We start from the raw sequence: 26,253 nt of genomic DNA on the forward strand, positions 1-26,253 counted from the left end.
ATTTTTACTTTTTTTTTGGTGGGGGGGAAACTCAAGGTGTACAAATTACACAGAGAGGAGGTAAGTTCTCAAGCGTAATTCTTCATCGAGGAACTACACTGAATTCTTTCCTCTTCCAGAGAAGAGAGGGTAGAGATTTTCTGGCTGTAAGATTTAGAAACAGTCAGAAAATGGGACAAATCAGTGCTTTAACCCCCTTGACAAAGCAAGTCTCTGGAGATTACTGTATAACATATAACAGTTTGTACCTTGAGTGTCCCTCAAAATGCAGCAGAAAAATATATGCTGCGGGTTATCTTGGTTAGTAACGAGGACAAAAGAGGACAGTAGGGTTTAGATTCTGACTCTAAAATGAAGGAGTTCCATGGTACTGGGAGCCCCTGCAGACTCTGCACCCGAGGATTGGTAAATGATGTCAAGACTTTTTTCAGTTTGAACACTGGCTGCTAGCACCACAGAATGGAAGAATCCAGATTATAAGTGCCAACAGCTTAGATTTTCAAGGAGACCTCCGTCTCCTCAGTTAGCTATGTGTGGGCAATTAAGAGAAGCAGTAGTCGGACCAGAATCAGGGGGTGTTTGTCGGAAAGCTGTGTCAGGGCTGACGTGGTGTTGTGTGGACCCATCTCGCAGAGGTCTCCTATGATGTGGTTCATCGTATGAAAGTGCTTTGAACACCATGGAAGAGGACATCCTGTGGCATCACCACAGTTCATAATCTCCTGCTGAAGGTGAAGCCAGGAATGGGAAATAATTACTGTCCCTCATTTACACTGAGGCAGAGTGGAAGCTCTGGCTGTATCCAATAAATTGCTCTTTGATGGAGATTCATTAGTACTATTGTTGTGTCTCAGCAGCCCTGGTGTCAACGTCACTCTTTGGCTCCCTTCTCAGTTTAATTGCAAGGTTCACTTTGGGCAAATCTCATTGGCCTTTTTCAGTCATCTGTTTTCTGGACCCATTTAGTTGCAAATTAACAACCCCTCTCTCTCAACTATCTATCCCTAAATCTGGTTTTCCTTCTGTGTGTGTGTATATGTATGTCTGTGTGTGCGTCAAAGAATGTACTTAGAAAAAAAATTACTCAAACAAGAAGGCTTTCTGATTATTTTTTTTAGCCCACTACAACTGATAATAAACTTTGATTTTTAGCCACTTAAAAAAATATATTGGGGCACCTGGGTGGCTCACTGGTTGAGCATCTGCTTTTGGCTCAGGTCATGATTCAGGGTCCTGGGATTGAGTCCCCCATTAGGCTTCCCACGGGGAGCCTCCTTCTCCCTCTGCCTATGTCTCTGCCTCTCTCTGTGTGTCTCTCATGAATAAAAAAATAAAATCTTTAAAAAAAATAAAAAATATATTTAGAATGTATTGGTGGCAGTTTAAATGTGACATGTTAATTAAGAAAAATTTACACTTGTGGTGTTTGTAATTGACCTGCACAGACAAGGATATGGTATAGACAAGGATAAAGTTTTATTTCCTACTGCCTTGTCTGGTACATGCTAATTACTACGTGAATTACCTAAATAGGTTTCACCCCTTATAGAAGGATGGGATAGATACATTACTCACAGGGGGAAATCTGGTTTGTGCTTGGAGGACAAAGTAAGGACAGTGATTCTGGCTTTGTTCTTGTTCTGGTTCTGCTGTGATTCTAATACAGCGATGAGCCCTCCTCTCACCTGCCCCAAGTACTGAGTTCTCTTTTGTTGAAAATGAGTGACTTTGAATGAAATCATCTCAGTCTCTTTCATGTCTAGCATTGGTCCTCTTTATTCTCAGTAGCAGAATTGTACTGTTATGTTTTTCCTCCTGAATGCCTGTGAAGAGCATTTGAGGTCCAACGCACATGCCTTCTCCCCTCCAAGGCTTGAGCCCATTTCCCAGTAATCCCAGTATGTCTTCTCCCTTTAACATCTCCCCCAGCCTCCTGCTGCTCTTAGTCGTTTCCAGTGGCCACTTAAATCATATCCTTCATGAAGCTTTCCTAACAAAATGTGATTTCTCTTTCCTTTCAATTCCAAAAATGGGCTGTGCAGCCTTTCTGCGTATTTACCTGTTAGCATCTTTCCTTGGTGCAGATTTCTTACTCCCTGCACTAGAATTCATTTGCCTCAAGGGTTTGGTGCCTGTTACCTGGGATGCCTCCTAGTAGGCTAGAATAACACCTTGTGTGTATTATGTCATTAGCATTCTTGTTTAAATTAGCACGTGCATTTTCCCCACGTGAATTCTGTCACAGAGTCAACTGCATGTTAGTGAAAGATGCTGAGGCAAGAGTTCTTTATCATAAACCTTTAAAACAATTAGGATAACAAAAGATAAGTTGAATTTTATTGGTGAAAATAGCTGTGAAGTCTGCCAGAAGTTGATGAGGCTTAAAGTAATGCCATTCAGGATGTGATTATAAGCAGAGATGGTTGCTGAGTGTAAGGGTGTGTTGGAGAGGGCCCTACCGAGGAATGGTCCAGGGACGCCTGAATCTAGAATCTCACCTTATTGGGGATTTGGAGTTTTAAAGGAACTTACTCTTCCCCTAGTTCATATCTCTTGCCCATTTCTTCACTGCTCTGAGCATGAGGCAAGGTCCTGAAACATTTCATTTTTTGGTCCTCCCTCCCTCTTTTAAAGATGTATTTATTTATTTTAGAGAGAGTACACACAGGGATCTCAAGCAGACTCTGCTTAGTGCAGAGCCCAGTATAGGGTTTGATCTCACAAGCCTGAGATCTGACCTAAGCTGAAATCAGCTTAAGCAATAGAGTCACCCAGGTGCCCCTTGTTCCCTTTTTATAGATGTTGAAGATCATATTAAACTATAATTTGAGAACGTGTTATAAAAACAAAGGGAAATGAAATTGGTTCTCTTATTGTGTGTCTATTCATGAAACTTTTAAGATTTGCTTTGCAGAAAGAGGGAGAACAAAGAATCCTAGTTCTATTTTACTGTGTCCTATGGGGTGTTCTTACAGTATGACCTAAATGTAAAAAGTGCATTCATGTTTGTTGCAATTATTTTGCATCCTTATCTTATCCACTTAACTAGGTTGTATACTTCTTTTAGTTGATGAGCCCCTTAGATTTTGTTCCCATCCTATTTAGTGAAATCCTTAACACGAGATGTTTAAATGACTTGATTTATAATAGGACTCTGGGGCAGCCCCGGTGGCCCAGCGGTTTAGTGCCGCCTTCAGCCAGGGTCATGATCCTGGAGACCTGGGATCAAGTCCCACGTTGAGCTCCCTGCGTGGAGCCTGCTTCTCCCTCTGCCTGTGTCTCTGCCTCTCTCTCTCTCTCTCTCTCTCTCTCTCTATGAATGAATGAATGAATAAATAAATAAAATCTTTTAAAAAATAATAGGACTCTGTATCAAAGTCACTCCATCCTTTTCGTATTCAGACCTTACACATTTCTCTAGCATTGTCAACTAGAAGTAACTAATGAAGTGGTTACTTAGCCCTGGAAACAAACTTATTTATAGGTTGGTAAGAAATATGGATTCTTGGTGGGGGGGAAGCAAAGAAGGAACAATGAGGAAGGAAGGGAGGAAGGGAGGGAGGGAGGGAAGATTGTATAGGTCATTTGAAGAAGCCACTGCCATTTAAAAAGAAAATAATGAGTAGGAAAATAGGCAAAAGAGAGTGAAATTGTTGGATTTCACTGAAGGAAATCCAATTTCACTCTTGAAAATGCAGAACAGTAACAGCACAGTAGGGATGGAAGCCAGATTTCTGCTTCTTAAGGTGATTAGAAAGGAGTTTTGAGTGAATTCCAAGAGCACAATGGCAGTAGACATATTAACTTTTAAAAAAGAAGTTTATCAGTGATTGAGGAAAAACTAGAGGTGTAGAGTTTTATTATCAAGGCAGCCTTTATGTCCAAGGTGTAAAAGAAATCTGTCTATGTTGAAAGTCAAAGGAATGTAGCTGCAGAGACCCAGAGAGAGGTGGGGGATGTGGGAGATAGGTGCGTACAGTGTGCGATGCCATCCCTCAGGAGGCTGGAAGGTGGAATCCAGAGTAGACGTGAAGCCTTTTAAGAGAGGTATGTTTAGCTCTACCTTGAAAACCAGGAACGAAGATCAAATGAGAGGTGTGGCACTAGGCATTAAGGTGGGAAGACACTTATGGATGAAGGCACTAACCTTAAGTGGCATGGATCTTTACCAGTACATCTGTGAAAGCATCAGTAGGTAAGCCACTGGGTATAAGATTGATTTAGAAAGTTTAAAATACCTATGAAGGAGAGGGTGTTAAGATACTAAATAACTTCTGAACAAATTTTAGACCACAGCAAGGACTAACTATGGAAGATTCCTCAGTTATGACTTCTTCTCTAGCAGAATTCTAGAGAACAGGGGACAGTGTGGATGGGTGGGGGGGGGGGTGCGGTTTGAACAAGGGCAATGGAGCCTTGGGCAGTAGCTCTGAAGTCCCCATCAGTTGTAAATTCTACCGCAAATAATCATAACTATGTGTAAGTACTAATGATTTTGATCAATCCAAAAAAATTCGCTGAAGCAGGTTAAGGGTCACTCTTCACATAATGTCTCCTTGGTGATTCAGTGTGCTTCGTAAGATCAAGAGGACACCAGTGGGATAGGTTCATAGTTATGGGGCCTGGGTGTACTTAACACCATCATCTCTTGGTGCTTCGTGCTGTCTGAAGGACTGTTACTGATTTACATTAATTCTTATGGCAATCACAAATATTTAGAGCGTCACAGTTGAAATTTTCCAGTTAGCTGTGTTTTCTGTTTAATTTTACCCATGAGCATATTTTTAATGAAGAAGATAGGAATAGAAGAAGAAAATGCTAGTAGTACCTCAATAACTATTATAGTTGCACCTCAACAATCTGAAAACTCCCGTGTGGCTGGGCGAGCGGTGGGGTAGCACTGTCCTGTCAGTCAGTACAGCCAAACACATTTAAGACAAATTTGTTACCTGGAAGTCAACTGATGTATTTTGCCAACTTCATTTCTCATTAAGAAAATGCCCTTGTCTGCTTGGTCTGCTTCTGAGTCTCCTTCTATCTGCTCAATGATCTGATCACAACTAAGCAAACTAAGACTTTACTGTGCTTTCAGCCTCTCCCTGAAATGTGACCTTTAACCAGTCCATCTGGAATCTCTGATCAGCTCTAGTCTGCGGGATAGGACCCCCCCACACCCTAATCCTCAAAGGGGGTAACCTCGCCTGAAGCAATCCACTCTTTGTTAGAAACTTCTTCCTTCCTCTCCACCACCTTCAGCCTGTAAAAGCCTTCCTTTCATTTGTGCAGCTCCTCTAGCTCCTTCTTACTTGCTGGGTGATATGCTTTCCCAACGCAGGAATCCTTTAAAAAGCCAGTTAGATCTTTAAATTTACACAATTGAATTTTATGGGTTTTTTATTTTAACCACACAGAAGATGTGGAAGAGGCAGTACCTAGGAGGGAATCAAAGATAATACCTGAGGTGAATCTAAAATGAAACATTTTGCCAAGTGAGTTTCTGTTTAACAGTCTGACTATAAATAAGATATGCTTGGAGAGCTACCTCAAAACAAAAGTTTTTTTTTTTTTAATTTTTTTATTTATTTACTTATGATAGTCACAGAGAGAGAGAGAGGCAGAGACACAGGCAGAGGGAGAAGCAGGCTCCATGCATCGGGAGCCTGATATGGGATTCGATCCCGGGTCTCCAGGATCGCACCCTGGGCCAAAGGCAGGCGCCAAACCGCTGCGCCACCCAGGGATCCCAAAACAAAAGTTTAAGGAACTCTGTTCATCACTGTGATCCAATTCTGCTGTCCCTAAATCCAAGAATTTGCCGTGTGTGTGGAGTCCACCACTAGATGAAAGGCTTTCAGTCCGTAGTGAAAACCAAATAGTCTTCAGTTCACTGTTGTCAGTCATCCCTGATTCAAGGCCACTGCCCTAGAATGGGCCATTTATTGATGACCTGACCTCCATGGCTTCCATTCTCTGCATCCCATCTTCTTTTCTGGGCTTCTACAAGACAGCAGCTGCCTTTTGAAGATTTATACCCCCCAACCAGATGTGATCTTTCATTTCCCTGAATCTTCAGAGCACCTTGCATGTCGGTTTAAGCCACTCATAGCCTTGGATTGTAATATCTGTATAACTGCCTCTGCCCTTTCCCTAACTAGATCATAAATTTCTTAAAGGCAGAAACTGGGTCCTGATCATTCTTGAACCCTCTAAATCACAATTGACATCCCTTGGACATCAGTGAACCAATGTAAAGCTTGGAAGGAAGAGGTGGTGGGTTTCTAATCTCCCAAACCGCCATAGTCATAGAGAAGATGTGTCCTAGAAGTTTGGAAAGGGTTACATGAGATAGTGTACGTAAAGTGCTGGACACAGAGTATAATAAGCAATGGACATTATTATGGTGATGATTTTTATGGGTGGTCAAAATATCAATCTCAAGAGGACCCAAGAGTGGCCCATCCTAAGTGACTGTCATCCTGATATCGATAACATTCTGAAATATTGACTGTTGTAGAGCCAATGAGATATGATAGCAAAAATTCAGCTGAGAAAACAGGCCTATATCCTTAATTAAGAAAAAAAAGTGAACAGTGGAAAATCACTTCTGAGTCTTATAAATAGGAAATTGGATTTCCTAATGGGTAATTTAAAATACTTTGGGAACATAAATATACCTGGAGCACTCAAGCTATAAGTTGGTGACTCAGAGAACGAGGGCACAGAATCCTGAAATAAGCAACAGCAAATGGCCACTTAAGCTCTTAAAGAGCAAATTGCAGAAAATAAATTAATTCACTTAAATATGCATGAATCTCCTGAGTGGTGGAATATGCTGAAATGGTGCTGAATGATTTCCTTTGTTGTGTGTGTTCTGAAGTATTAATAATGCCTTGTGCTTTGTGCCCTGTACCTTTGATTAGAACAAATCCCAGAACCTTTTACCTTTTTAAATTGTTTTTAAAACAATTTTGATAATAAAACAGGAAATTCCAGTCAAAGTACAGATTGGTCTCATTGATTTGGAAAAGTGGACAGCAGGCTTTGCAAAGGATAGATGGATCTCAAAGGGAATGGGAACTGATTCAGATTAAATTGTTAGAAGAGATCTTTGGGGAGGCTGACATAATTTTGCAGAAACTTCTTAAAAGTTTGAAACTTGTCAACCTTTCCCCCGAAACACATGCCAAGATTTTATCAACCTCTCTGATACTGCATGGCACAGCAGTTTATGTTCCAAGAATCTATGCCATTGTAGACTACAGGGTATATTTAGAATATTTGTCAGAATTATTACTCAGTTATTTCCAGCACTTTTCATATCCTTTAATTTTCATCGTGGGAACCACAGACATGAAAATGCTGGGGCTTCATGTCCTAGCATACTTAAAAACAAATTCTACAGTCATATAATTGAATAAGTAAAGGAAAGGAGCCAGGAAGAGGAGGCAGAGACATCAAAAGTAGAAGCAAATGATCAGCTAAAGGACTGTAATGTTTGAGGCCATATTCTAGCTGATGTTTTTAAAGGAGAGGGCTTTAAGGAAGTTACTGTTTGCCCAGCACACACCTATTATTAAGGCAGCTTTCTTTTATGGCCGCGTTTCATTTTTGATGCCAACTAGTGAAGGGGAGCTTGGCGGCAGAGTGAGGGCTGGTGCCAAGAAGACCCGAGTGATGGGGTGGTTAAGGCTTAGAAAATAAATTGGCAGCCCTGCCTGAGAACAAAAATAATCAAAAGAATTGCCAAGAACCATAAAACCAGGGGAGTAGGGATATGAAATGCATCAACTTGATTTTCTGAACATGGAGAAATATTAAATCTATTCTAAGTCTGTTATGATATCCATGTATTTTTCTGTATTACAGGAGTTTCTGTATTATAGGAATTTCTATTTTGCCTTAGGGCTATGAATAGGATCAAGTCAGATCAAGCTTTTGTTTTTTTTTTTTTTTTAAGTTTGGAAAAACATACTTTTCTACATGGTTTAGATAATTTGTAACTTAGGTGTGTGTGTGTGTGTGTGTGTGTGTGTGTGTGTGTGTATCCCTATTGTTGAATATTTCCTTTGATGCCAAAGGCTCATCATTTATATGCTAATTTGTTCTCTTGGGAAGCTATGATCTGTCACAATTACAAACAATATTTGAAGAGAAATCTTTTGTAACAACTATTAAATGAAACAGCACATTCCAAAAAGATGGTGTAGCATCTGCAAGAATATGTCATGATAAGTCAGAAGTATTGACGTAGCTCAAGTGCACAGTAGAGGTGCTGATGAGAGATGCTGCTAGAAATGTAGGTGGGGTCAAATCACGAAGGGGTTGTGAACTGTGAGAGGAAGTCTGGATTTGTCTGTAGGCAGTGGGTCAAGATTGTGAACAGAGAAGGGAAACAATCACCTTTGTGTTTAATGAAGATGACTCTGGAATCATTGTATGAATTGGATTAGAGAAAGATATAGTAAATATTTTTTTTCTTTTTAAAAATCAGTCCAAATAGGAAACTAGAACCTTATGTCAATTATCTAAGCATTCAAACACAGCATTCCTTTTACTCTAAGGGTAAGATCTGTTGAGTGACTTTTTTTTTTTTTAAATGATGGCTGCATTTAATATATTATCTTTTTCAGTATGTACCATTGACCTTTACAATTCCAAGTTCAGGGGTGCCTAGGTGGCTCAGTTGGTTGAGTCTCCATTTCTTGGTTGTGGCTCAGGTCGTGATCTCATGGGTCCCTGAGATCAGTGGTCAGGCTCTGTGCTCAGAGGGGAATCAGCTTGGAGATTCTCTCCCTTTGCCCCTCCCCCTGCTTGCATGCTTGCGTGCGCGCTTGCTCACTCTCTCTCTCTCACTCAAATAAATATTTTAAAAATTTATAAAATTCCAAGTTCAACTCCATGTCTGCTCATAAAAGAGTGTATTCTCATCTTTAGTCACATAATTTGTGGGATGACTTGGTTCTTTCCAACAAAAACAAGCCTGGAAGTATCTCTTATCTTTGTAAAATGTCCCAAATCTGTTTCTGTAATTTATTCTGTCCTGTGTTCTGTCCCAAACAGATGATCTACCAGTTTCTTGCTTAAAACAGGGTCATGCGGGCAGCCCGGGTGGCTCAGCGGTTTAGCGCTGCCTTCAGCCTGGGGCGTGATCCTGGAGACCCGGGGTCAGGCTCCCTGCTTCTCCCTCTGCCTGTGTCTCTGCCTCTCTCTCTCTCTCTCTCTCTCTGTCTCTCTCTCTCATGAATAAATAAATATAATCTTTAAGAAAAAAAGAAAACAGGGTGATGCAATTTAGAGGACCAAATATACTATCAGTGAAGTCTGTGGACATTAGAAAATCTTCACAGTTCCAGCAATTGCACTGCTGGGGATTTACCAGCAGTGAAAGATACAGATGCAATGAAACGCCGGGACACCTGCACCCCGAGGTTTATAGCAGCAATGTCCACAGCAGCCAAACTGTGGAAGGAGCCTCGGTGTCCATCGAAAGATGAATGGATAAAGAAGATGGGGTTTATGTATACAATGGAATATTCCTCAGCCATTAGAAACAACAAATGCCCACCATTTGTTTTGATGTGGACGGACCTGGAGGGTATTATGCTGAGTGAAGTGAGTCAATCAGAGAAGGATAAACATTCTATGGTCTCATTCATTTGGGGAATATAAAAAATAGTGAAAGGGAATAAAGGGGAAAGGAGAGAAAATGAGTGAAAATATCAGTGAAATAAGTCAATCGGAGAAGGACAAACATTATATGTTCTCATTCATTTGGGGAATATAAATAATAGTGAAAGGGAATAGAAGGGAAGGGAGAAGAAATGGGTAGGAAATATCAGAAAGGGAGACAGAACATAAAGACTCCTAACTCTGGGAAACGAACTAGGGGTGGTGGAAGGGGAGGAGGGTGGGGGGTGGGGGTGACTGGGTGACAGGCACTGAAGGGGGCACTTGACGGGATGAGCACTGGGTGTTATTCTGTATGTTGGCAAATTGAACACCAATAAAAAATAAATTTATTATAAAAAAAATATTAGTGAGGGTGACAAAACGTGAGAGACTCCTAACTCTGGGAAATGAACAAGGGGTAGTGGAAGAGGAGGTGGGCGGGGGGTGGGATGACTGGATGTTGGGCACTGAGGGGGGCACTTGGCGGGATGAGCACTGGGTGTTATGCTATAATTTGGCAAGTGGAACTCCAATTTAAAAAAATTTTTTTAAATCTTCACAATTCTATACCTAGAACCACACACCCACTCTGCTGCATTTCACACTACCTGCTGCTGCTTATAGAAGGATTATACTTATAGGTAGAATTCAAGTATTACCTGTAGAGATGTACTTATGTAGATACCAACTGTTCATTGATGCTTCATTAAGAGTGTATGCCCTATAATAAATGAAAAGTGGACACTTTTAAGAACTTTCAGTATGAAATAGTGTTCTATCGCCATTATTTTTCTAGTGATTAACTTTTCTAATAGCTCTGCGAGATGTTTTTCTAATCAGTGCACATGAGCCATCATCAAAACTAGAATTCCTAATTCTGAGCCAAAACAGTTGGAGACCAACCAAATCAGGACCTTTAATAAGGTTTATGAGGAAAAAAAAATCCATCAATCATTCATTCCCTTCCCAGGTCTGCGTACATTACTGAACAATTTTGTCAAACTTTTTCTACTAAAAAACCTTTAAGAAATTTGAATAGTATACCTATTAGCATATAGTATTATCTAATCAAAATATGATTAGTGAGGGTGAATCAGCTAATGTATTCATAATTTTAATCGTGTTAACAGCTCTGAAATTGGCTGATAATTGCTTTAGAATTAGAGGTTCTAATTTGTACATTGGTAATGTGTTTCCAATCACCAGCCAATATAATAACAATAATACATTATATTTCTCTCTTCATTGAGATCATGATGGACAGCTGAGATAGGATCTTTCCACCAGAACTGGATATCTAACTTTTTTCCTTAATATTAAAAACTTCTGAAGTTTCTGAAGATGGCAAGGCCATGTTTCGCCTACACTGGTCAAGCCTCTCCTGTTTTCTGTGGTTTTAATTCAGGGGAAGTCTGTGACCAGGAGCAGCCTCCTCCATGTCATTATCACTGTCAGCAGTTCCCTAGGTAATATACCAAGCAAAAATGCTCTGTACCCCACTGAAAGCCAAAAGCTTGGCCACATAGTTTTATCCATGTTTATGGTAGGCATCCATCAAGTTAATATAAATCAGAGAGACTTCAGAGAAAAAGATTCCATTGCCTGTGAATATTTCTAACAATGTGTTTTAAACCTATAAGGTCAAGTATGTTAACACAGTGATTTTAAACATTTTATTAAATTGCAAAACCCTTTGCTCAACCACAATTTTACCTAGAACCGTAAACCATAAACGTAGATAAGCAACTGTTTTGTTTGAAGTATAATACTGCTGTTACAACAGATACTAACTTATCACATACTTTTTTTTTAAGTCACTGAAATGAATTCATAACATTGCACATACAATTCTTATTTTGGTTATGGCCTCTGCTTTATTTTTTTCTGCAAGAAATAATAGCTAATAAATACAAAGTGAATACTTCAGGCTTCCTGAAGTGTCAGAAACTCTTTTGAGGCACGTCTATGAATTGTCTTCTATAATCCAGCAATGTGAAGTAAGTTTCGCAGGTGAGTAACTAAGGTATAGAGATGAACTTTGTTGCCTGGGGTCAGGAAGCCTCTAAGCAATAGAGTTGGAACAGACCTCTGGCCATCTGATTCCAAATACCACCTCCTACTAAAGGTAAAAGTAAACCTTCACTAGGATCTTAGAATTCACAGGGCTGCTATAGAGAGGTTTTTGTCAGACATATTTGAAGAGAATCTTGTGGAGAATTAGTTGCCTTATAGCTTTCTGATAAATTAGCCCACAGGCCAGGGGGTTTGTCTTAGTACCTTCTTTTTTACCATTTGAACTATTTTTGAAGTAAATGAGTGTATCAACCATGGCTGCACAGTGGAATCACCTGGGAGGTTATAAAATGTACTGAAGCCTGTACTCTTCTGTTCTACATGTGGAGGGTCTGATTTAATTGGTCTATCTCCGTTGTTACCTGGATGTTGTATTTTTTTGCTTTTTGTTTTAACTCCCTAAGTGTTTCCTGTACAAAGTTAAAAAGGGCTCATTTAAAGCTAAGCCACCTTTCTGCTGTGATCATGTTCTCACAGAGGGCATACATGAGATGGGTATACCTGAGAGTGGGATGGGCTACTCAGATCATTCCAGGTTACGTTTTCCATGCCTATCACTACATGTTTTACCAAAGGGTGGTGGGCAAATAGACCACCTGGGAATATGGAGTCATTTTTTTCCTTTTTTTTAATTTAAATTTTGTTAACATACAGGGCAGTATTAGTTTCTGGAGTAGAATTCAGTGATTCATCATTTTCATACAACACCCAGTGCTCATCAAAAGTGCCCTCCTTAATGTCCATCCCCCATCTAGCCCATCCTTTTCTTTTTTTTTTTCCTTTTCCCTCTTCCCATATGTTCTCTGTTTTCTTTCTTAAGTTCCACATATGAGATCATATGGTATTTGTCTTTGACTTATTTCACTGAGCATAATATCCTGTAGTTACATCCATATCATAGCAAATGGCAAGATTTCCTTCTTTTTGATGGCTGAATAATATTTGTGTGTGTGTGTGTTTCTGTGCATGCCACATCTTCCTTATCCATTCATCAATCAATGGACATTTAGGCTCTCTCCATAGTTTGGCTATTGTTGTTAATGCTGAGTCTTTAAATGACTATTCTTCTGTAATTCCACAGAACCCAGTTTTCCCCCAAAATCCTCAAATGAGCTCTTGAAAAACACTCTCAGTTGGTCCTGTTCGTTGTACATATGTTTTATGACCCCCTAGCTTTACACCTTTGTGATATGAAAAACAATAAAATCTCAAGTTCGGACAAGCACTATTTTGGATAATAGAACACAGGCCTGGAAATGTTAACATTCAGCATGAAGGAAGCATCTTGTTTGTTTATTTAGCAGTAGTGGCTAAAAAACCTATTCTTCATATGGGTCTCTTACTATTTCTTTCATGACCCACATAGCTGCTTTCAGCTAGAGGGCATGCCCTTAGGACTATGGCAGAGCCAGATGATTAGTGTCTGGGCAGGCGGTGGGGGCTCGTAGCCCTAGCAACATGCAGGTACATACATCCACCCATACATGTACAGGTCCATAGAGATGGGGAGGGAAGGGAGGGAAAAAAAGAGAAGATTGATTTACATGCCTATCACTACATGCTTTGCCAAGGGGTGGGCAAATAGATTAGCTCTCTTTTCTGTGATTGCATGTGCGGGCAATCATGCTTCCATCTAGAGTAATTAAACATATTCATTTGTTTTCTCGGAAATAACTAAAAGTAGATTATATGCCATGAAGCGATTTTCACTTCAGAAAACAAATACTTGTTTAGTAGTAGAACACCAACTCCCCCAAAACATGCATTCACTCCTCTTTCCACTCCTACTAATTTTGGTGTGTTCATTTTTTTTTTAAATCATGGCTGTTGAGTTCCAGTAAGTTTACTTATGCTGTGATATTAAGGATGTTCCTTTTATAAATCACTAATTTAAATTTATATTGTGTTTACTCCTTTTTTCCCTTTTTGCATTCAGATTAAATGATAATTTTTTATATAACTTTATATTTCCTGTAGATAAGTTTTCTTTTTTCTGAGGATTTTGTTAGAACATGGATTAACAGAATCCTTGGAAGCGTGCAGACAGATACTTGCCTAGGAAAGATATGAATGGAGGAGGAAAAAAATAACCAATGTGCTCAAAATCAAAGCCTTCCGGTCGCTGGCGGTAGAGAGCAGAAGAGCAGAATTCTGTCTTGGATAGCTCCCCCATTAGTAACTGTGGACTATGAATGCACAGAACAATTAGTATTGAATCAGGGAATCGCTAGAGTTGTACTTAACTTTTTTTTTCAATTAAAATATGTCATGTGCAATATTAAAGTAATTGAAATTACTACATCAAATGATACACTGACCTTATAGTAAATGTGTAGAATTCTCTAAAACAAACTTCCCAGCTAGCTGTTCAATAAAACCTTGACGCATAGGGAAGGAGAGTAATGTGATGCTTTGGCAGTTTATTTGTTGGTTTTCTGATCCAGGCTGTTGCCCAGCCAGGATTCTGAGAGCCCTGGGGTCCTTGTTGGATTCCTTTTAATACTTCAACCTCTAGATAATTGAAAAATAAAATCATTGTGGTATACTTGAGGAATTGCAGGTCAGGATTGATAGATTACATCCTTTCTCTCTCTTTTTTGTCCAGATTGTCATCCTGCTTTCTCGTCATTCTAGCACCCTCACTGCTTCTGGATCTGAAACATCTGTCTCTGTATTATTCTTCACTCTTTATTTCTGTCACTGAGGTTCAATTGGCTGCATGGACAGGAAGGATGAGAGGCTGCTTGAAGCAACAAGCTCCACACAAGGGGGAAAAAAAAACGCATCTCTCCACTGTCAGCTCCTTAAAGTACTAACTGTCTCAGACAAAGGCCCAGAGAGACTGCCAACCTCAGTGGCCTAGGTGAGCTAGCATTCATCAGCCAAAAGAGTCTGGCAAGGCATCTCCTTCCGTGCAGAGCATAAATAGCCAAGAGGGTGAGGACTGCAGGGCAGCTGTGTCTTTTTAGCAGTCTAATGGGAGAAAGAATTTCCTTCATGGGAAAGCTTTATCTTGACAGTCAAATGGCCCTGATGATCAACTGCCAGGCTGGCCCATCCCTCCTGTTTGTTTCAGGATTTACCTGTAAAGAAATAGCCAGTCTAATGAAACCTGCTTATTGAACATCTGATCAGCTATGACTTGTTTTCTAGCCTGGTACTTGGGCCAGGACAAACAAGTGTAATTCAAGTGTACGGGAAAGAGAGTAGTCTGATCCTACGACGGCAGAGTTTGAACTATTTTGCCCCTGTTTCTGCAGTTACATTACATTGGCCATTAGCAACCCCTGCAAAAAGGTTAATCAATCAGTCCGTCAATGCGAAATAAAATAAAAGTCTGGGATTCAGGACCAGAAGCCTTGACCTTTCTCCTCCTTAAATGCTTTAGCTGATTTACAGCAGTTCCTTGCTCCAGACCAAGATGACAGACGCCTTTCTTCGCGCTATGGTCTGACTGCGGTACGGCGCCTCTGTCTTCAACCCTTTGTCCTCTACCTTCAGCAGACACTAAATCTACCTCCCTGCAGAAAATTACTTAACTTCCTGGGCCGGGAAGTAAAAAATCAAGTGCCATAAAAAAGTATTCTTTTGGTTGAGTCAGACCCAGAATCCACAGGAATGATTTATTATGAATCATTTTATCAATGAATCACTTGTCCACTTCAAGAACAGACGTTGTACTCTGCCTGGCAACAAGCTAAAGTAGATACAGCCAGAGAAACAGAATTATTTCAGCAGTTCAGCCTTTGTGGGACGTAATACTTAACAAGGATGTTTTAATTAAATTACAAATTAGAGCTGTGTCTTGCCATTGCAAAGTGATTTCTGCTTTTAGAGCAAAGGTGGTTTTCACTGTACCCAATATGATCTTTTGCTGTGTGGGGCAGAGGTAACAAGGCCTATGAGCAAAGCCTCATTGTTGGACCTGCAGTGCCATCTACAGAACAGATTGAATAATGTAGGTTCCACTTCTTAAGCACTTGAAATAAGGCAGCCACAAGGGAATTCAGCTGTGTATCTGTTTAGAGTTTACAGGAGGACTTTGTTACTACATAAAGAAAAGGTTATATGTTTGCAAAATGCTGTTATCCTGCTTAAGTCTCTATCATATTCCTCAGGGAATGGAGTATTGAGTTTTGGGGGCTTTTTGTTTTTTGTTTTTGTTTGTTTGTTTTGTTTGTCTAATTAACTGGAGCACCCTTTTGTTTCAAAAGTCCATTTGAATAATCTCTAAGATGTAGTATTTTAACTTTCTGGTTACTTTGGATAGATTGCATGGGACTTAATATCAGTCTCATGATTGATTGATTGATTATGTCTACTGCTTATATCCATCTCTTCCTGCCAGAAGAACATACCTTATTTGCTGATTTTTCTCAAGAACCTAGAACAATGCTTGCACAAAAGCAGGTAGCCAGACACTTGTGTGTGAAGGCATCAGTAGCACTGTACTTTGCTAGGAAGAGGACCAAATACCAAACGTGGAAAGTCATTTATCTGTTTTGAGTCTTAGGTCCTTCTGTTTCAAATAGGATCCAATATTCTTCCCATCAGTCTGTTATGAAAAGCAAATGAAATAATGAATAGCAAAGCACAGTAAGGTACTATATAATTTAGCCATTTCCCCTAAATATTGTTTTTGTTTTGTTTTTGATAGATTACTAGAAATGTAAAACATTTAAAACCCCCTAAATCCCCCATAATTTTCTGAGGTACTTTTAAAATGTACATATCTGGGCCCCAGACCGTGTAGGTTGGGACCTGGCAGTTGTCATTTTGTAAAAAATTCAGGTGATCCGGAAGCACACTAAAATTTCTGAACTTCTGGCATGGAAAAGAGGTGGTAATCGAATTGAATCTAAAATAAAAATGCTTCTTTAATATTATCCCCCCTGCAAAATTACTTCCTGATAGGAAGCTGTTTCTGATAAAATGTAGAAGGATAAAATGTATTTTCCTTTCTTTGTTATAAGGAAAATACAGAAAAAATGAATTGATCCGTTATTATTTAGCTTATGGTATAGTGTACTACCTCTTAAAATTTTGAATATAGACATATGTAAATAAAGATTCCCTTAAAACATTAAAAGTATTGTTAGCAATTTTATATATATTTACAAAATGTAGAATATAAATGTTGTTAATTTTAAAAGGAAGCAAAGGACAAATCTAAGCTTTTGTAAGACTGATTTTTAATTTTAATTTTATTTAGGAAATGCCATTGTTAATTTGTGTGCTAAAATGCTAAAATGCTGTACAGTATATTAATATGTTTTAGCATATTACAAAAATAGTTAAGTCCTTAGCCTTAAGGTTATTTCTCTGCCATCCTCTTTTCTTCAGCATTTTTTTAAGGAATAAATGGGAAAGATCGTATCTTTAAGGTGAACAGATTAACCATGCAAGAATAAAAAAAAGACGGGGTTTTCTTTTTTGATAATAGATTTATAGATAGATATATGCTTCCATAGCATGTAAGTATCTCTCAGGCCACTTAAACATGTTTATACTCATTTTTAGATTTGGTTTTGCTGTGAGGACAATGTCTGTATGCTGTGACATTATCTACCCAATAGCACTAGCCTTATTGTATGAATGAATGAATGAGTTGTTTAAAACAAAACCGGAGTACTTTGGATAGTGGCAAAAGCGGAATTTGCAAGCAGATGGTCTTAGGTGCAGATTCTGGCTCTATCTCTAGATATCTTCCTTTAACTCATTTTCTGAATATTATATACACTCATGTACTTATCAGTTATTCATATATATTCATTTATATAGTCTTTTTGGGGAGAGGGTGTCCATATACCAAGCACCACTATGCCATACTGTCAAGGATAAATTAAATCCCAAGAATTCAAGGGCTCCCATGACACATTTGGGGAGGGGGTCATAATATAATGAACAGGTAAAATACAAGTATGACAAACAATCAAGATAAGTAGACACCATGATAAATGGCATGGAGGAGATGAGCAAATTAAAAATAGAGTAATTGAGGAAGGTCATACTAGCTTAGGTTTCCATGGAAGGTCCTTTTGAAGAGGTGAGATGTAAAGACTGAGAAAGAAGTTGGAATGCAGAAAGCTGAGGGGAAAGAATTCTGGACAGAGTGGAAGGGAGAGGGCTTGGTGTATTGGAAAGCCAGAAGAGGGGCCTGGGATGGGGAGAGTGGTTGAATGGGGCATGGCTATGAGATCAAAAGGGAAGCACCAGTGAAGCCTTGTCAGCCATGGGGGGGGGGGTGTGTACATTCTGTTCTGAGGTCAGTAGGAACCCATCTAAGGGCTTTAATCAGGGAGTGGTCCTGACAAATGATCTACATTTGTAAAAGATGACTCACAGAGGTGTCATTACACCTCCAAAGTATTTTTTGAATCTTCCCCTCACGTCCAATTCTAATACTCCTGTCTGAACTGAGTTCCTCATCTCTCATCCCATCTACTGATTGTCTCTCAGCCTTCAATTCTATCCCTTCCAGTGTGTCCCTCACAAAACTGCCAGATCAAACTATCCAAACTATCCTGTCACTCCCCTGAAACATCTGATGTGTCTCCTTTGTGTGCATGTGAGATGAAGTCCAAGCTCAGTAACCAGCTCAGGAGCCTTTATGGCCTGGCCCCACTTTGTTTAGAAACAGTTCCCTGTTCCTCCCAGCTTGTTCCCACCTCCCTGTCTTCCTATACTTCCATCTGTCCTTGCTCTTTTGGACTAATTCCTCATTAAAAAAAAAAAAAAAAAAGCCTTCTTGTACTCCTTACCCCTATCTCTTACTACAATCCAGAACTTACCGTACCATATTTCTGTTTAATGGCCTTATCTGCCTGGTAGCCAGGGGGCTTTCTGTAAATGTAGGGTAGAGATTTGGAGCAAAGACAGCCATGCCAATGAATGAGACGTTGGCTGAGCGCCCAGCTAGCGTTGGAGCACAGTCTTCACAGACAGCAGTTGCTAACCAGGTCATCATTCACTTGCCTTCTCCTTCCTTTCCCACTTGTCCCCCGGGTCTGTCTGGCAGACTCCCGTTCCTTCTCCTCATGTGCACGTACTCTACACAGGGCACTCTGCTGGTCGGCCTTGTAAACAGATGGGAAAATCCTGGATCTGTCTCCAGAGGACTTGGGCTCTAGTAGAGGAGCTGGAGCAGATTCCACAAAGAAGCAGCAGCTATACAAATATGTAGGATGAAGTGATAAATGAGATTATGGATACAAAGAGCTAGTCTTGAACTGAAAAGAAAATCTCACCTCATTTATTTCTTGGAAAAGAAAACTGGAGAAAAATTTAGCATTACTAAGCCTTCATTACTTTTCCAAAATATCCTGCAGCGTGCTTACTAATGTATTAGGAAATTCTCATGAATAAGTCACTCTAATGTCACATCTCAAAATATGTGAACAAAGGGTATTTTTTCAAGTTTTTGTGCATACTTAATTTTGTATGTTACCTCTAGGAAATGTGTATGCGCGCGTGCGCGCACTCACACACATTATAGGTTTGATGTGCCATAAATCCCATTACTCTTTTAGATAGTCTTAAGTGCTGATAAATGAATTAACCTATTTTTATTACTTAAAATATGTTAAAATGGATTCTAGTATGAAAGTATTTTAAAGTTTGAAAACATGTTTCTTAAGAAAATTATTTTTAATGTACAACAGTAAAATCCATTCGGGTTGGATCTTACACATATCAGAGCTCTATCCTAATTGGCTTTACTATTATTTGTTTCATTTTTTTCTCATAAATCTAAAAACATCCAACTTCTAAGCATTTAAGACATAAGAGATTGTCTTTTCCTCCCAAATAAGTAATTTTTAAAAATTCAAGTTCTGAGAAACATCCATTTAAATGTCATTCATTTTTATAAGCATATAACTCGCACAGCACTGATTTGTGATCTCAAGAACACTGTAGCCCCTCAGAAGATATGTGATCTTGTATGTACATCAAGAATGCAGGCTAGAGGGCAGCCCCAGTGTCGCAGCGGTTTAACGCCGCCTGCAGCCCGGGGCGTGGTCCTGGAGACCCAGGATCGAGTCCCACGTCGGGCTCCCTGCATGGAGCTCGCTGTCCTTCTGCCTGTGTCTCTGCCTCTCTCTCTGTGCGTCTCTATGAATAAATAAATAAAATTAAAAAAAAAAAAGAAAAAAGAATGCAGGCTAGGGGATCACTGGGTGGCTCAGCGGATTAACGCCTGCCTTGGCCCAGGGTGTGATCCTGTGTGATCCCACATCAGGCTCCCTGCATGGAGCCTGCTTCTCCCTCTGCCTGTGTCTCTGCCTCGCTCTCTCTCTCTCTCTGCCTCTCATGAATAAATAAAATCTTTTTAAGAAAAAAAAAGAATGCAGGATATAGGAAATTCTGTTATGTGTTCCAGAAAACATACTATAAGAAATACATACAGGAGAAATCATGTCATGCTCTGGACAGGCCTCACAGTTCAGGCTTGAGTTAAGCTGGGCCTTAAAAGTTAGGTAAGAGGAATAGATTTAAAAAAAAAAAAAAGGAAAAAAAAGAGATAAAGGGAGATAAGAAAGGAGAATATGAACACTCGTGACAGGAGGAAGAATATATAAGTACATGTGGAAGCAGGAATGAGCATGGTGGCAACTGAGCAACCCACCTTTCCTCCTTCTTCTTAAAATACCCTGAAACCTAATTATCCTAGTGTTGAAGCTAAAGATAGGCCTGTCATAGACCCCGGTGAAGGCAACTCTGGGGCTGCCTCCTAGAGAAGAGAACTGAGGAGTACAATGGTTCAGCCTCCTTCATTGGTAGGAATAGACTTCTGTGTGGGATGGGGAAGGGGTGGGAATATGGACCTGAAAATAGCACTATTCAGCCCTGACCAAGGCTTCCAGTTCCTTGAGCACAGTTTTTATCCAAGATGCAAACAGCAACTAATCCTTTTAGCTGAATAACAAGAGAAATTCAGTTAGATCCATTTGGGATAGCTTGACAGTTAATACATTCTGTGCCTCCTCTGCACTCCATCTCCACACACACACACACACACACACACACACACACACACACCTACCTACCTCATCCCTCAGTCTAGAGGGTTTGGTTTAAAATCGTAAAATTGCAAAGGCTCAGTGTAATGTAATTCCCCACCAAGTTTTTATAGTTACGTTAACATCATCCAATAGCAAGTCCAGAAGTAGGTGAGTTAGGATTTTATCCTTTAGTAACATCACTTTGCTATCATCTGGGTGTTATATTATTTAAATATTTCTTTTCTTACTAAAAGAAATTGTGTTTTACAGAACAGAAGTTTGAGAGTTTAAGATCCTTTGCTATGTACAGTCAGAAGGATAGAAGCACATTAATGATGTAGCAAGAAGTGAACAGAAATCAATTCATATATGTCTGAACAATGATGTATGATACTGAGTTAAAACACACACACATACACACAAACACACGATTGTGACAAGAGAGGCATGGAGACATTTCCAAAATAGAGGGAAAAAAGAAGCGTCGTCAGTGCTTCTAGTATTATTTATGGTGCTCCCCCAAAGGATGGCGTGGATGAAGTGAATACCAGAAACTTCAAGGCCGATTGTGATCCTGGAAAGAACCTGATGTAGAAACCACGTAGATGAAGCCTGGGATGGGGGTGGGGCGGGCAGGGAACCGGTAAGGAAACGTGAGGAGGAGAGGGGGTGCAGTGGTGGAGAGGAGCCAGGGAACCTGAATGGACATGTAAGGAACCTCGCATCTTCGTGTATGCACTTTGTGTGGTTCTAGGGATAAAAAGAGAATATCCTTAAAATCCCAGTCCCAGTTATCCGATGCCACAGACGTGTTCCTTTGCAGGTCTGAGGACGTGGGGCGTGGGATGACCCCTGTCCTCTCAGTGCAGTGATTTCTGCACTGTCCTCAAACGCATGCCGCGGGGGGACAGCGCGTACTGGTCGTGTCCCCGCCACATGAGCAGGCGCAGGCAGAGGCGGCCTGTGCTCATCGCCCGAATGTCTCTGTGGTTGCTGACTTTGAACTGCTCACGGGTGGTAGTCGCTGCAGGCTCTGATTAGATAAATGGATGCAAATGGTAATTGTAACTGATGAATGATTGATGATGGCTTTGTGTGTGTTTCATGCTGCACCCGTGGAAGCAGCCTCTGGCCTCCCAGAAGTGTTGCCTGTAACTGGAGGATGATTAGTCGAAATGTAGGCTCTAGTTTGTTTTCTTGGCAGTGGTTGCAGGCTGGGAGGTGGCGGGGGGCGGGGGGGGGGGTGTCGGGCAGGGCAGCAGCTGTGGCATGTCCTGGGACGGCTGGGGCAGTTTTCTCTGGCCTCTGTGTGTCCCCAGTTTCATGGTTTCGTGTGTCAGATCACCGTGAGATTGAGAGGGCCAAGAGAGGAGTCTAGCCTCAGCATGGGGACTTAGAAAATCTAGCCAGTACTGCAGTGCTGATGGCTCAGTTAAAAGTACCCGGTGCAGGAAAGCCAGGCAGCCTGACCTACATTAAATAATAATGGTAAATACACATACACATGTATTTATTTATTTAGTACAGCATTTCCTGAGTTTTAGAACATATTTAATAAATCATCTAATGCTATTTAGATAAAATGGTAATTCTTGGCATCTCTATAAAGGTGTGGGTGTGTGTGCTTGAGGGTAGACAGACATATCTTGGTCATTTTTATTGAGTATATTTGACTTCCTGAAGCAAAAACACAAGCAACGTATATATTGGGGTGGGAAACACAAAAGCATGAGGAGGAATTAAATAAGCCTACTGACATGCAAATGGTACATCAGAAGTTTCATAAACATATCCAAGATTTCTTGCTTTTTCCTTTCTAAATCCAAAGAATGAATCCTATCTATTTGGCCCATCTTTCTGAACTGTTGTCCAATCCCTGGAGATTCTAGCTGAAGTGAGGCTGTCAAGAGTACAACCATGAACTGATGAAAAATTAGAATGTAGATTGCCAAGAAACCAATTTATGAAATGAGGCTCACTGAGGACCTGCTGCATATTCCTATTCAGCACTGTTTTCCCTGCTGGTTCCCCATATCTGGGAGCCCATCATCCTGAGCAGAAGGAAGGAAACAGGGCTTGGGAAGAACAGCCAGAGCAGAAAACGTCCTGGAGCCTGAGGACCAGGCTCTTGTCACATCTGCCTGGTGCAGTTTATAGGACCTTGAAGAACCCTCCATTTCCAGATTTTCTAACATGAGAGTCCTATTATTTATCTCTCTCTCTCTTTTTTTTTTCTTTTTTTCTGTCAACTGTTCCACAAAGAGTTTGGCAGAACTTGCAAGAAGACATCTAAACTAAAATGACAAAATAGAGAAAGAAGTCAGAATCCCAGTGAAAAATCAGACCCAGAGATGTAAGACAAAAAGCAAATAACTTTAATAATTACTTGGGACAAGAACTTGGTTGGAGCCAGGTAAACTCCGTATTTACCTAGCTTTTTCTTTTGTTGTCGGTGGTGCTTTTTTAAAGTATTGACCAGTACCTCCTCATTAGAATAGGACTTTGATCTGAGTGAAAATCCAAAGGAAGCCATGCACTCAGCTGTCCTTGTCTCCTAAACACTTCCTAATTTTTCTTAAGCCGGGACATTTCTCTTTTTAGTGGGTAGAAGCAGTTTGGAAAGAATCATAAGGAAATCTGTAGTTTCTGTTTCTATCTAGAAGTTGGTAGATTCTTACCTCCTCCTCTGGCCCCCATATGGCCCTGCAGGGACTGTGAGACTTTGGCTTCCACTGTGGGTAAGGTGGAAGAAGTGCTGTCTCCTCGGCCTTCCTACAGGACTTTCTCTTCAGCTCTGATTTCTAGCAATAAGCCCACCAAAGATGTCCATCACTGCTGCTACTGTGTTTTGATTTCCAGTAGTACTTTCTTAGAATTTTCATCTCTCTGCTGACACTGCCCATCTGTTCTTGCATGCTGTTGACTTACTCATTAGAATTCTTAGAATATTAATCAAAGGTGTCTCAAATTCCTGCACCCCTACCACATCTGAGCCTGCTTCTGATTCTTGCTTTGTCTCTTCAAATTGTTTTTTTTTGTTTGTTTTTTGCCTTTTAATGTACCTTGTCTTTTTTTTTTTTTCTTGATAGCTGGACATGATGCACTGAGGTGAAAAGAGCTGCTGTATATAGGCCTGTAGGGTGGTGGGGAGGTATGGGAAGAGATAGTGTCCTGTGGTCCTGTGATTAGGTCTGTCAGTGAGCCTGAGCCTCTGGACTGTGGACTCCACACCCACCTCTCAGATGTCTCCCCATCTCCCCACTTTGATGGGAGGGGATGGCTGAGGTGGGCTGTTGCTGGGTATCTCCCTTCCCTCCAGGGCACCTGGGCTCTGATAAAATCCCAGCATTATAGACCCTGTTAAATACAGTTCCCCCTGAGGGCCAGCCTTGTTGAAGAGAAGACACAGCGCCCAGCTGTATTCCAGAATGTTCCTTTTCCTTTTCCCCAGCCAGAAGCATGGGGGAACTTTGCTCTGATACTTACCGTGGGAATCTAGTCAAGCTCCTTGAGGTAAAACCCGCAAAAATGTGGAGATTCCCCATGACTGGGTCTCCTTAGAGTACTTATCCCTCAGGCCTGAGCCCACCAAGCCTCCAGCAGTTCATCTACTGTAGTTGAGATTTTCTTATCCTGCATTGGTTCCATGGAGGTTCTGGTTCAGGGCTTTCTGCTCTGGCTAAGATGTGATTCTCTGCACTCACCTGCTGGTCTCAGTTTGGGGGCAGCACTTTGTCCTCTGACCTCACTTCTCTTACAGATCTAAGAAGAGTTGGTACTTTTCCTAAGGACCTGGGTCAAGACAAAAAGTGTGAAAGACTATTGAGTAGTTGCTGAATTGAACTTACAAATTGGCTCAGCATTATTGTCCTACAGGTCACAGCCTTCATTATGCCGCTTTGTGCCACTTATTTCTAAATCCACCCCCTATCTTAAACTCTGCTAGAATTCACACATGACATAACTCACCGTCAAACAACTTTGACCAGACTTGTGACAGTGCAGATGCAGAAACGCAGGGGTCTGTATTGTGTTCCATATGAGGTCTACCACCGTAGAATGAGAGGAGGTTGTTTTAGGAAGCACTGTGAATTAAGAAAGAAAAGAAAGAAAGAGAAAAGGATTCATACAGAGTTACTGTGTGCACAGGATGAAGGTAGAAAAGTCATGATTCTCCAAACCACGAGAGCCAGATAAAGCCCTGTTAACCTGAATTAGATTCATGGCTTTCAGTATGTTTTATAAAAGTAAAGAAAAGATAGGAAGGAGGAAATTGACCCATTTGACATAATCTGAATGGCTAGTTTAAGTCATGCATTCATTACTCAGAAACCTCAGTCTCTGTCAGATGTCTGCTCACACTTTTTTCCCTGCTTATTTGCCTCCCCCCTCCCCTTTAATTAAAATATGAAGAAACGACTGAGAGCAGGTTTCTCTTGTTGCTTGAATCAAAACATCAGTTCTGGTGGAATATGAAACAGACAAAGGAGATGAAACTTGGTCAGCAGTTTTCACCCAGGGGCGGGGTTTGTGTGCACTGGCGGGTAACCGGACCACACTACTCTGCAGAGCTTAGAAATTGAATTTGGGAAGAATAATAAACCCAAAATATATAAATGAATTGGAAACCAAGTGCTATTTTGTTTCAACACTTACTAAGAAAAAATGTTCATTTACCTGGATTTGAATTTGTTTAGTCTCCATCAGATATGTGTATATATCATGCTGGATGGATCTCCATATTGCTCCATTTCTTTCCGATCTTTGTTTCACAGCTACTGGAGCAAAATTCACAACCTAATTAGGTTCTAGAAATAAAGAACATTTTCTATCTTCTCTATTTGTTGCTAGTAAAACCACTTAAAATGTGGAGTGAGGAATCCATCTACATATCTCTATTTTTTCATACACCTGCTACCTTGGTCTCTTTTTGTTAACCTCACTACCACCCTTTTTATGTCTTTAATTTTTGTTTTAGTTTATTATCATAATTACTTCATAAAAGAATATGCAAAACTTGACTGGTTTGATGCCTATTTCAGAAAACAGTGTGGTTTAATCTATTGTGAGAAATTCTCCAAAAAGAATCTTGAAAACTAATTGGGATGGAGAGCAGTGGTCATGGAGACCATGTTTAACACCTTTCAGAGAGTTCTCCTCACGTAATACTAAAAAGAGAGAGAGAGAGATAAGGGAGAGCTCTTCCTTTCCCTAGGTCATGGACACTCTTCTTAGAATTTGTAAAACTTCTCCCAGATACCAAGGACCATGCCTTTCATTCCTGTAGTTCTGTTCCAGTGACCTATTCAGCTCCGTTGAGCACGGGCATCCCCTGTCCAGCACCAGGTTTGTATGTAGCTGTGATTTTCTGCTTGCAGCTAGGAGCACAGTATATTACTTAATAAAGTAGCTTCTAATCATCAGTGCCTTGATTAAAAGAATATAATAATTTTTCCTCAAAAACAAACCTACCCAGGTTTCCTCCACATCCCTATCCCCTTCAGGAATC

General features: G+C 40.4%; 1 protein-coding gene and 1 long non-coding RNA gene across 3 annotated transcripts in view; one reads left to right on the plus strand and one right to left on the minus strand.

The window, feature by feature from the left end:
- The window catches only part of TPK1 (thiamin pyrophosphokinase 1), a 332,218-nt gene that overhangs the window by 250,340 nt on the left and 55,625 nt on the right, over positions 1 to 26,253 (plus strand). Inside the window, exon 8 of one of the 2 annotated variants that reach the window (XM_035699734.2) lies at positions 14,348 to 14,391. The exons of the other annotated variant lie outside the window; for it this stretch is intronic. Coding sequence (XP_035555627.1) covers positions 14,348 to 14,376 — 29 coding nt within the window. The 3' untranslated portion in view covers positions 14,377 to 14,391. Of the gene's footprint in view, positions 1 to 14,347; positions 14,392 to 26,253 lie in introns of those variants that run through there. 2 annotated transcript variants of the gene reach the window in all.
- LOC112651070 (uncharacterized) lies at positions 24,439 to 25,519 on the minus strand. The gene is made up of 3 exons (XR_003130586.3): positions 25,422 to 25,519; positions 24,714 to 24,829; positions 24,439 to 24,536 (listed from the first exon to the last, which is right to left on the minus strand). It is a non-coding gene; the product is annotated as an uncharacterized LOC112651070 (long non-coding RNA).

This window comes from Canis lupus, chromosome 16 (genome assembly GCF_003254725.2).
Source record: "Canis lupus dingo isolate Sandy chromosome 16, ASM325472v2, whole genome shotgun sequence".
Taxonomy (NCBI): domain Eukaryota; kingdom Metazoa; phylum Chordata; class Mammalia; order Carnivora; family Canidae; genus Canis; species Canis lupus.